Here is a 12,258-nt window from a genome sequence, read left to right on the forward strand (position 1 = left end):
ACCATTTGGGTGTATATATATATATATATATATATCAGCCTAAGTAACTGCTTGAATGAGCAAATAAAATCATTGAAATTAAATGGAAAAAAAATATACATAATTAAATATCAAACAAGTTTAAACCTCATTACATATTTTAAAAGAACCCTTCTCCTTAACAAGTTAAAAAAGTGTTTGCCTATAATTTTCATATGGTACAAAAAAATTATAAGAAATTATGAGTGAAATTAAAAAAAGAGTATATTAAAATACGTTAACTACACTATATCTATCATATTCATTGCCAATGAGGCCTTCTGCTGGCTAGGATACGAAATACATAGAAGTGGTCTATCTATATCAACTTTCACGAACTAAATCATACTAGATTTAGCAAGTGATTTTAGTGTACACCAATGATCATAAACACAGTGAAATTGCATGAACTGTTTTTCAACTGAGAAGAAGAACAAAATTTACAGTTTTATAAAATACAAATTTTATGGTAAAGTTTTAAAAGAATGTAGGAAAACATAAAAATCAGGTATTAAAATCTGCAACAGTTTTAAAATATGTGGTTTTATTTTTTTGATATGCATCCTGGCATAATTTTGACAGTGTTACTCAAGATATATTCATTATTTCAGGTTTTCATGTTACTGATGACCTAAAGCTAGATGTTAAACTAAATTCATGCATTTTTGGAAATCTAAGATGTAAAAATAATTTATAAAGTTTTACATTTTGAGAATTGAAATGAATTTCAAAGACATACGTACTTCTGAAATACTGAAAGCCTTTCCTTGTTAAGTGTGAACTAATGTAGTCCTTATTTTTGAAGTTTTGATGTGCAATCATATCATACCCTCATTTTGTTCCAATATATAAATAAGTAACTCACACCACATTTTATTGATATTGAATAACATAAAGGGGTTGCTCCAGGTAGTTGAAATTTTATCTTTTAGCTTGAATTTTATCTACATATTCTGAATGTTCCAGAATATTCTAAATAATTCTTGAATGTTCTAGCATATTATTATGGAATATTCAAGCACATTCTGAAATACTGTAGCATATTCTAGAATATTTGAGAGAATTTCATATTATTCAAGAACATTTCATATGAATAAATAAACCATGCTGTCAGTTTTTACTACTGAAAGTTAATATTTTTCTACCACTGAAAATGCATTTACAATAGGTCTTTACCTCCCTTCACATAAAGCTATCTCAATCTTCATCTTCCCTTTAAGCATTGCTAAAAAAAAACATTCTGAACATGTACATATCGTACATATTACGTGACTACTCTCCACCAACAGTATTGCACCACCTATACTGGCACAGTTAGCTCCCTCCGCTATTCCTGCTCAATCCTCACTTTTGATAATTGGCAGGCTCCAAAAGCAGAACACAGCAGTGGGAAGTGTGTGAGGAGGTAAGTACCTATTGAAAATGCATTTTCAGTGTAAGAAAAATGTTAACTTCCAATACAGTCTTACCTCTTCTCACATAAACTAGAATCCCACACTACAATCGTAAAGGGGCCAGTGTAGGCACACAAAAATGAAACCAAGCAGAAAGCGACCACCCAGCACACTTGTAGAGGAAGTATCACACTATTTCTGGAACAGGTATGCTCTTCACCCAGGGAGTAGGAAATTAATCAGAAACAGACAGAAAAAGAAAATAACATACACAAATGTAATATGTTATGAGAGGTGCAATCCATATCAAACAGAATTAACTTAGTTGCTCAACAATAACAAATGGTAAATCTACATTTTTATCCTTTAAGTTATGTCACATTTTGAAATGTGAATGATAGTGTGATTAATTCCTAACAATTTAGTGTAGAACATCCTGCCTGGAAAATAAAATTTTGCATCAACATCAGTCATGCCTGTTCTTCCATCATTTCAAAAGTGAATGTTGAGGTTTGCCTGCATGCAGAGCTTTTCAAATGGGAGACAGATGAACACTCAGGCAGACATGACAGTAAACAATATACTTAAGATCAAAACAAAGAAAGAACACGAAACAATTCCTCTTTCAAGTTGTGCAGGATCATAGAAGATGCTTTTTTTAACAGCAAAAAGGAAACAATGCAAAAATGACTAACCACACGAAAAATCATACAATAATGTAATTGTTCTATTCTATATGTAATAAAATAGTAATAATATACCAGGCCACTTCAGTCTAGAACTTCAACCTCACTGAGCAACTTTTAAATATGGTTCAAAATGGATGAAGTTTAACATTTAATGTTTTTTCTTCTTCATTAGAACAAAATTATGGAGTTAGAGCTTTCGAATTTTTAACCTGAAATTTTATTGTAAATAAGAACCACCCTAGTGTGAACTCATATTGTGAAAAAAAAACATGTAACTCAAAATTTCCAAATGTCTTTTATGTATTTACATACCATATACATCACTTACTCATAATACTTTACTCTCCCCATTCCACATTATTTATTGTAAATGTTTCAATGGATCTTATATAAGCTCTGTCTGCTCTCCTGTCATAAGTTAGATTTCTTTGAAAGTTGCAGTCACGATGAAAATACAGTTGTGGGGAAGTGGAAGAGAAGACATTTCAGAATTACCAGTTTGAAATTCATTTTCATTCTAAAAATATAAAATTCAACTCCGGCAGATATGTCTCTCAAATCCTGAAAGTCAGAATACCTACAATGTGAAGGAGTTGGGAACTGATGAACTACAACTACAGGGTAGAAAGATAAGATATCTAGACTACAAAAACTTTTTTTTTAGCTGAGCAGAGTTGGAACATAATCCACAAAAAAAAAATAATTCTTAGAACTAAAGTCCAGGAAGAATGAGTGGAATAGATCAGCTTTATAGAAAAAACAAAACAAAAAAATGGACCTAAATGACATTTGGAATGAAGGTATTTCTCTCAGAAGAGTATTTCTTCACCCATGATACCCTTGTTGATAGTGGCAAAGGGGTAGGTTTTGGTAGTAGTATATAGCACAGGTAGAGCCAATAATGGGACACAGATGGTGGAATAAACAAGTAGAGAGAATACTGCTCCACCAGTGGAAGATTCTAGGGAGGGGGGGGGCAGTCCAGGCATGTATTATGAAAGAACATACTCCACAGGCAGTAGCCCCTTTTCTGCAATATATATAAAATAGCTAAGAAGTCACAAGCTAGAGAAATTAGTGAGTGCCCAGGGAGAGCTGAGAAAAATCAAAGCAGGCTCCAAGGTTGGGCTCAACAATAGAATGACAGTGCAATAGGAATATCATGGCATTAGAAAAACAGAGCATGGATGAAACCCCATCCTGATTGGAGTGGAGACATCAATTAAAATCTCCAAAGCCATGCAAAAAAATGCATACAAAAATAGGAAAGGTACCTACTGAAGTATCCTCAGCCACTAGATGGCACCTTAAGTCAACTTCAAAAGGGCAACACCCTTTCATGGAGCTCCAGCATAGAGGGTGGAGTGTAAGGGTCCAAACTTTTTCACTTGTTGTTGTTATTATACAAACACATACATCGCTATGTAGATATACATTCAATAATCTCACAGTTCTAAACACCCTGATATATGTGAGAAGTAGTGTCAGGAGATACAGTAATATTCGGGTTTCCCAAGGGAAATGCAGAGGTAATGTAACCTGTACAAATCCTAACTAGATGAATCAATATAAATAGAGATCCTCAATACATAAAAAAAGAGAATGTATTTAATTATTGTATCTTTCTTGTTTTGTACTGTTCATTTGGTAGTCAAAATTATTCACAAGCACAGACACCCTGGAAATGAGTAACCATGTCATAGGTGACATTTGGAATCTCAAAACTTATGCAGCTTCAACTTCTGCCCACTTTTATGATGGTCTCTGATGGGTACAGAAGCCATGAGACTAGAGCAGAGACATTGCTAAATTGCAAATAAGATATGTTACCTGAAATTCATATTTAATGTAGTCAGGAGCATCATAATAAACAAGGAAGTTTGGGTGTTTATTCATTGTCAAGTGCAAAGCTACACAATGATCCATCTGCACTCAACTTACCACAGGTATCGAAATCTGATTTTTGTGGTATAATTCCTCAGATGTATTGATGAGCCTATTGGGGGGTGAGAGGAGATGGATCAGCTGCACAAAGTAATTTCTTAGCATCAATGGAAAAAGATCCATAGAACAAGAATCATCCTAAGATATAAACAACCAATGAAAAATTCCCTTATTCCAAAAGTAGGAAAAAATAGAAAAGAACAGTGGTGACCACCTCTCAAAAAAAAAGAAAAGAAAAGAGTAAAAGAAACATCAATGGCAACAATGTTTGAACATCTTCATCCCAAGTTAGTAACAAAATAAAACACAATGTCAGCGAAAGAATATCACATAAGTAAGTTGCAAAAATACAAAAGGAGAAGTCAGGCATTGTGAAGACTTAATTTCCACTTTCAAAAACAACTGGAAAAATAATATGAACAACTGGAGCAAGTGACTTCTGCAGCAACAGAAACTGGCTGGGAATGCAGATTTGTAGCCTGTATGAGAAGCAAGAAAGAGATGCATGAAAAAATTAGGTATGCTCTGAATGATTTAGAGCAAAACAAACTCAATTCTGCATGTATAAACTCTGAAAGAGAAAGACCAATACTGGTAGATGCAAAAAAGGAATTTCTGCAACATTATGATAACATTCTAGCTAACCCGGAGGATGACCAGCTAGCCATGAGTGAGGCTGAAAATGACAAATTTCATTGCAGAATATGCAGAAAAAGTAATGGAATAGGATCCCTCAGAGATAGACAAGAGGAGTGGAAACTAGGGTGGAGCTTGAAAAGAAGAACTAGACAATACACAAGAAAGAATATGAAGAAGTTCAGACATAGATTTTTCCCACACACATAGTCTAAACCATGCCAATAGTTTTCTAAAATTAATGATCAAAGCAAGTTATTTACATATATCAGAAATAAAAATTAACTCAGTAATTATTCAAGTTTTATGTTTAAGAGCATCTGTAAAAATTCTTAAATAATAACTTAGTAATTAATCTCAGTATACACAAACAAGATTTTTTGTGTAACAGTTTTCATAAAATTTAAATTTCAGCTTCAAAATGAAAAATCTTAATATTGCTCATTTATATGTTGCAACCATCTTTAACCACCATTCTCGTATCACAGTACCTTACTTAATTGTGACTTAAAATTGAAAGTGCACAATAAAAATATTTAAACAAAATATGGTTTTCATTAGCCCTTCTGCCATACATAATGTTTGAAAATGTATGAGTACTAGCTTAATAAAGGAATAAAGGTCAAGTGTTTTTTGTGTCTAATAAAAAACATACCTTTGCTAATGGGTTTTTCATATACAATTAATATGATACTTGGGTATAGCTTTATCACCTTCACATTTGTTTCTTTAATAATCAATGAAGCCTACAGCTTATGCAGGCAAAGTTCAGTCTGTTCATACATCAATATGCAGCTTGCTCATTCTTGCTTCTAGTTTGTTGACTTGCTGTGGAGCAGATTATATATATATATTTTCCTGAGTTATAGCATACATGTAGCAGTTAGTTACAACTCAGATTATGGACTTGCATGTAGGGCTGGTCTACAAGTGTAATATGCTAATGGATTACTTGTCAGGCTCATTAATCAATTACATCACAATTATTCTCACACTACTTGAGATAGCTAAAAATATATGTAAAACAAATGTTCAAAACTTTCTGTCACATTTTTCTTAACATTTACTATTTGGCAAATCTCTCATGTCAAGATGACCACATGGTAGCCATTTCGTTTATTCTTAAAATATGCAGTAATCTGTGTAAATCAAATAACGAAAACATGTTTCACTATCACTGATAACGGTAATCATGTTTTCATTTAAAACATTTCACGATTGCAATTAGAAATCATTAAGTAGTCAGTTACACAATTTATTTCTGTAAATTGTTTAAATATCTTCTATACTATTATTCTGCTTGTTTGTATGTACGACCGTTACGCTTTCTGACCAAGAACCTGCTGCATAAGCATGCATAGTTAGAATGTTTCCCCAAGGAAAACCGTGCATGCGCATTATTCACTTGACGACAAACAGTCTGCCTGTGGCAGAGAGCTGCAAAGCTTGGTGATCAAGTCGCTACAATTGCTGTAAGAAACAATAAGTAACAACAAAAGGGGAATGTAAATATACTTTACTAACCATTTTGTACAACAGAATATTAAAAACTTATCAAAGTATTTAAAAAAGGTTTGACATTAGGTCGTAGAATAATATTATAAGTTTATTTATCGATGGTATTAAGTACAGTAAAGTTTAGTCCTAACTAAACTAAAGTAAAAAAAAAACTTAAACAGGCTACAGTGTTAATTTATCTCTTTATCGAACTTAGGCTTAATATAAATTAAAGTTTTATAAAGTACGGCCAATATACAAGTGGATTTACACATTTCATTGTCTACGATTACAATTTGTTTGTATTGTGCTAGAAATGTTATATTTAAAGAAGCATTGTTACGATAAAGAATCTAATTTGGCCTGATATGTTTTGCAGGTCTCTGCTAGTTAGCATAAAAATGCTATTCAATAAATAAGGATTTGAGTTGTCAGAATATTTTGCAGTCACCTACTATGCTCACTGAAGCAACTAAACCTTACTTTATATCTTCTCATCTAATAAACTTTCTGTAGCTTTCAGAGAAATACACCTTAACACCAAGTAGAAACTTTCCCATGAAAACAAACTACTGCTCAAACGACTATATTTACTGTACTATTACTTACAAAGTCTAATCCTTGCTTTATGCAATCATATTTAAACTTTCTTTGTTGCACTTTTCAAAACTGTATTTCATTAGTAAATGATCAAACCACTTGATGTGACATCATAAACAGGTCAAAAGAAAAGGAAAATACTTGAAAAATCAAGAAATGGACAATATACTCTCAAGGGGCGGTAGGTGCTTACTCAACTAATGTTATTTTTTTAGATAGGCAGACAAATTTTAAAAACATTGATAAGTGCATTGTTTACAGACAAAACTCTTCAAAGCTGTGCAGAAATGAAAATTTGAGCATTTAAAACATTTTTCTCTGTGAATTACACTAAATGTTAGAAAATAGTTAAAATTAACATATATAAGATTGACTTAAACATTTGTATAATTGATACTTGAAACCTTCTGTATTTGGTGAAACTTCATAATTACAGAATTGAGAAAAAAAAAAGACAAATGTCCATTTCACAAACACTTCATTTATTAATGACCATGGTTTCACCAGTAAAGGCATCATCAGGTACACCTGATGATGGTTTTTCTGGCACAACCATGGTCTTTAATAAATGAAATGTTTGTGAAATGTACAGTTGTCTTTTTTTTTCCCTCAACTGTGTTGAAAATATTAATTTGATGAAAAAATATGAAATGCTACAGGAAATCCTCTCGTCATGTACAATAATAGGAGTAAGTTACTTCATTAATCTTACACTGTTGTACATGTAAATGTATCATACATGCAAAGTAATACAAAACCTGTAAGAAGCTGAAAATACTGCTGTAAAGTATATCTTTAATGTTTAAGAAACTGGGGGTCTTAATGATAATGTTCTGATCAATAGTTTAATAAGATAGGCCTACAACACCTAAAAAGTTCTAAGGATATGACAAAGTTTTCTCTTACATTTGAAGCTAGATTATAAATATGAGATAGTTGAGAAGTGTATAGAATTGTTTTAAGAGTTGAAAGATAGTCAAAGAGATAAGAGTTTTGCAAGACAGTAGAGTAACTGAGTCAGTGTGTTAACTATTGCAGTTATTGGGTAACTTTTTGCAATTTAGTGATTTGATATTATATTAGTCCTAGTATTATAAGAGAGGTTTGAATGCCATCTTTGATGTAGACCTATACAAGTGTTCATGCTTGTAGAAACATTAAGGGAGGAAATAAATTAAATTCTTATAATTTTTTATGGACTGAACTTTGAATTATTTGCACCAGTTAATTTGAAAGAAACCACCAACAAATGAACAATTCTACAACATTAGAATCAATAGTGTTCAGTGATTTTTTTCAATAAATTCCCCAACACTACTATTAGTATAAAAAACTAATGAAAATTTATTGATGACAATAAACATATTACTTTGTGAAATTTTCAAACAACTTTTTATAGAAAGCTAATTATCTTTATCACACTAAAAAACCTCACATAAAATATTCTAAAAAACATCACTAGTTTCAGCTAGGCAGTTAGAGCTGGGAAATTAGTTGTATTTGGTAATCAATTAACTGATGGCCCAAATAATCAATTACATTTGATTAATTGATTATTCCCACTATCAATAGTTCAAAATCATGAATGGTGATAGACAGCTTTAGTAACTTTTCCATAAGAAATATGCAAGCACTTTGGTGGTAACAGGAATTGAACCCAAGAACCTTAAATCATGAGGTAATCACACTTAATCACCCAAAGCTGAATAAACTTGAATTAACAGGAAAAAAAAACAACTTATAAGCTAAAAATACAATTTTGGTATTTGTGGTGGACAGAGCATAGACAGCCAATTATGTATCTTAATAACAAATATAATGGTAATATTGTGATTACTTAGATAGTTGGAATAATCAAAAATAGCTGTAGTCAAAAATCCTAATTTCAATTACTTTTATGAGTTGTGGCAATAATCAATTTAGCAAAGGCATTGCTAAGTGCTGGCACATGGATCCCATGCCGATTCTATTTGACAGTGCCTGAAAATTGAAAAACCATGATCAATATTATATTGAAATGCCGAAAATTCCTGTGCCCATGGGCCTGAGCCCCAAATCTTTTAAATACCTAGCAACACCTCTGCGATTAAGCCTAACAAAATTGAACTATTACAAAATAATAATGATAAATCATAATGGCAATATTTTGATTACTGGATAGTTGTATAAACAAAAACACTAATTCTGATTAGTTAATTATTTTCATGCCATTAATCAATTTAATCATAGTTCTGATTATTTCACGACACTAATCAATGTAACTGGTTCTCACAGGTAATGAATTATATTGTTTAATTGAGTTAATCACCCAGTTCTTTTTACATGTAAATATATTTTTTTGCAGTCCAGTTGAAATCCACACAGAAGCAGAACTTGTTTTGAAATTGAAGGATTTTAAAATATAAATTGCAAACTACCCATAACCAACTTTAAACTATAACAACAGAGAAAGATACAAGAGAAAAATAAAAGTAAAGCAACTAACAACGTCCTTCTTTGCCATAACAATACCTTTATAACTTATTTCAGAAATTATAGTATCTTCTATATTGCTAGCACCAAGCTATATGCACTGTCAAAACACAAGTCTGCATACACAGACTACGAACATGACAAAGTTTCTTAAAATCAGGTACCATTCTGGTAGCTTTTCTCAGCATGATCTCCTGTGACTGATATCTTTCCTATAATGATTCCAAAACTAAGAAAATAGCCTAAAAATGACCTAACAAAAGATTAAGAACTTGTGAAAATGATGTTCTTGTTGTTAAACTAATATAATTTAAGAGATAAGGGCTTAATATTAAATAGTTAAATAACTCTAGTCATCACAGATACTTATTCAAAGGTTGCAGTCACAACATTTATACCCATCACAAAATATTATTTCACAAAAGCAAGACCTTTGATTGTTCAAAATTCCTGCACCTTAAATGTATGACTTCAAACTTTTAATTGTTCAAAGAGCTTACTTGCATTCTTTGCCATTCACTCAGCTATGCTAGATCCTTCCCAATCAAATCAACATTCTTGTTAGCACCAACTTTCCCTAATAAATTATCACTGAAAAATTTAGGTAATTTACATCACACGTTACTATTATTACCATTAATATAAATAATGAGAAACATATATCCTAAAAAAAACACACCTACAAAGACATATTTTACCTGAGTCCAATTCAAAGACATCATCCGTTGTAGTTGTGGGTGTTACAGTTTGGACCAGCTTTTCTTCAGCTCCACTACAAGAAGGATCGTTATCTAATTCCTGGTCACTAGACAAAGAATGCATGTGGAAGCCATCATCATCGGAATCAACAATAAGAACTTCTTCTTGTGAAACACTAGGTTTACCCTCTAAATTATTTTTCAGAAAATAATCAATATTAACATATGTTGAGAAACTGGGACTATTACAGCCATCTTGTTCCTGAAGAACTGGGCTCTCTATGTTAGTCTCTGTCACAGATGCTTGTGGAGATTGATTATATGCTGCCTGACGATCTTGATATCCAAGTATTGCTCTTTCAGAAAACACGACATAATCTCCCTCATCATCATCTTCTTCAAAAGGTACTAATGTATCTAATTGAGATGAGCTGCTATCTTGTTGAGCAACAAGGTTTGGTGGCTCCAAATCCTCATCAATAGCCACTGTGTCATAAAGAGCTTCTTCACTGTAGCTATTTTCTTCATTTTCATCTATCTTGTCCTTTACACAAATGTTATCTGAGAATTCTTCATCTGAAACAATGGGTTTCTTAAAGTTTGTAACAGACAGAGTCTGCTGTGTGAAAGAAGGGGAAGAATTACTGCTACATGAACTGTTAGTTCCAGAAGAATGACTTTTGGACAATAAACCAGATTCATCTTTAAAATCTTCCTTTTCATTAATGCTAGAAATACTAGGTCTGAAAGTGGAAAATGTGCAAATTGGTGAAGTATGGGCATAGTCATTAAAAGCTTCATTTCCTGAAGAAGCACTGAAACTTCTTCCAATTTTTGAATGCTTACAACTTAAGTCTTTTTCAAGAAAATTCTCATTATTTTCATTGTTAACTGCTGTTAAGCAGAGTTTAGTTTCTATTTCATTGGCAATATTGGTAAAGGATGCCTTGGGTTTTTCTCTTGAAGGATGAAAAACAGGTGTTATGGCAGAAACTGGCTGTCTTGGCTTTTTTGGAGGTGGTGTAGGTGGCTTTTTTTTTTTCTGAGAAGTAGTATTGTTTGAACCATCAGATGACAGATTGGAGGTTGGAAGACTGATTAATTTTCCAATAGCCTTTGGTGAGCTTGTTGGTGTCTTTTCACTTGGCTGTTTGGTTGTTAGTGAAGTCTTCTGTTCATTTGAATCACAGCCAACTTCTATTACCGTTACATAGGAACTCTTTTGTGATTTTAACCCTGCAGTGACAGGTTCTGTTTTGGAGGTCTGTTTTTTGCCATTGCCAACAGTGAGTTCAGTAACATGTGATATAGAATTTAATACGTTTTGATCAGACTGAGAAAACAGGTTAACTTCAGTTTCAGTGACATTTGGTGTGCTTTTACTATCAGGTACAGTTTGAGAATTTTTTTGCACAACATTTTCATTATTCTGAACAGCTGAAAGTGAAAGGATATCTATATCGCTATCATCCTGAGTGTTGACAACCTCATTTTCAGTCGAATTTGACGCATCATCAAACTTACTAGCTGAAAAAACAGCACTATGATCATCTCTTGCTGAATGCTTTACTTTTTCAGCGTCTGCCAGAAGCTTTTCCAAGTACTCCACGTAAAATTCTTCCTTTTCTACTTCCTCTTTCAGAAGAGAAACTCTTTCCCTGTGTTTGATTAAATTTGCACGGACATCTTCTTCCCAAGCTTGAGGCAATTCACAATCGGGAAACCGTTGCCCCCAAGCTTTCTGAAAAGCACTGAAAACACTCATGACTGAGAAACTTGCTTGATTCTTATTCTAACTTAAGTTAAACTTTAATCAAAGAGCTTTAGACTTAGTCTTACTACTAGTAAGACTAGTACTAGTACTCTTACGATGATCAGCCTTACGTCTCGGATTGGAGATTACATACCACAAGTTGTCTAATAAAAAGTGAAATTTAGCCCATAACAAAAAATTAGATATGGATTGTATGTAAAGCATTTCTACATTTCTTAGTATATAATAATATCACTTTCACAAGATTTTTACAAGCACACTTTCCACATAATAACATCTCTCGGTAACCACACACAACGATACATCTACCAACAGTTCAACAAACGCTTATTAACTACGTAAACGGCTAGATGGCGCTATCTTATCAATGTGATAGGTGAAAAAATTAGAACATTAATTGTTTGTTTGTGATTGAAACTCGGGCAAAGCTGCTCGAGGGCTTTCTACGCTTGTCATCCCTGATTTTCAAATGATAGTCTAGAGGGATGGCAACTAGTCATAACCATCCACCACCGATTCTTGGGTTACTCATTACC

At 32.7% G+C, this 12,258-nt stretch overlaps 1 protein-coding gene across 1 annotated transcript in view; it reads right to left on the minus strand.

The window, feature by feature from the left end:
- Positions 1-12,032, minus strand: part of LOC106469071 (active breakpoint cluster region-related protein-like) — a 112,056-nt gene extending 100,024 nt beyond the window's left edge. The window contains exon 1 of the mRNA XM_022397477.1: positions 9,949-12,032. Within this exon, the coding sequence (XP_022253185.1) occupies positions 9,949-11,713 (1,765 nt within the window). The 5' untranslated portion in view covers positions 11,714-12,032. The remainder of the gene's footprint in view (positions 1-9,948) is intronic.
- Between the last annotated feature and the right edge of the window lie 226 nt (positions 12,033-12,258).

This window comes from Limulus polyphemus, unplaced genomic scaffold (genome assembly GCF_000517525.1).
Source record: "Limulus polyphemus unplaced genomic scaffold, Limulus_polyphemus-2.1.2 Scaffold3287, whole genome shotgun sequence".
NCBI classification, from domain to species: Eukaryota; Metazoa; Arthropoda; class Merostomata; order Xiphosura; family Limulidae; genus Limulus; species Limulus polyphemus.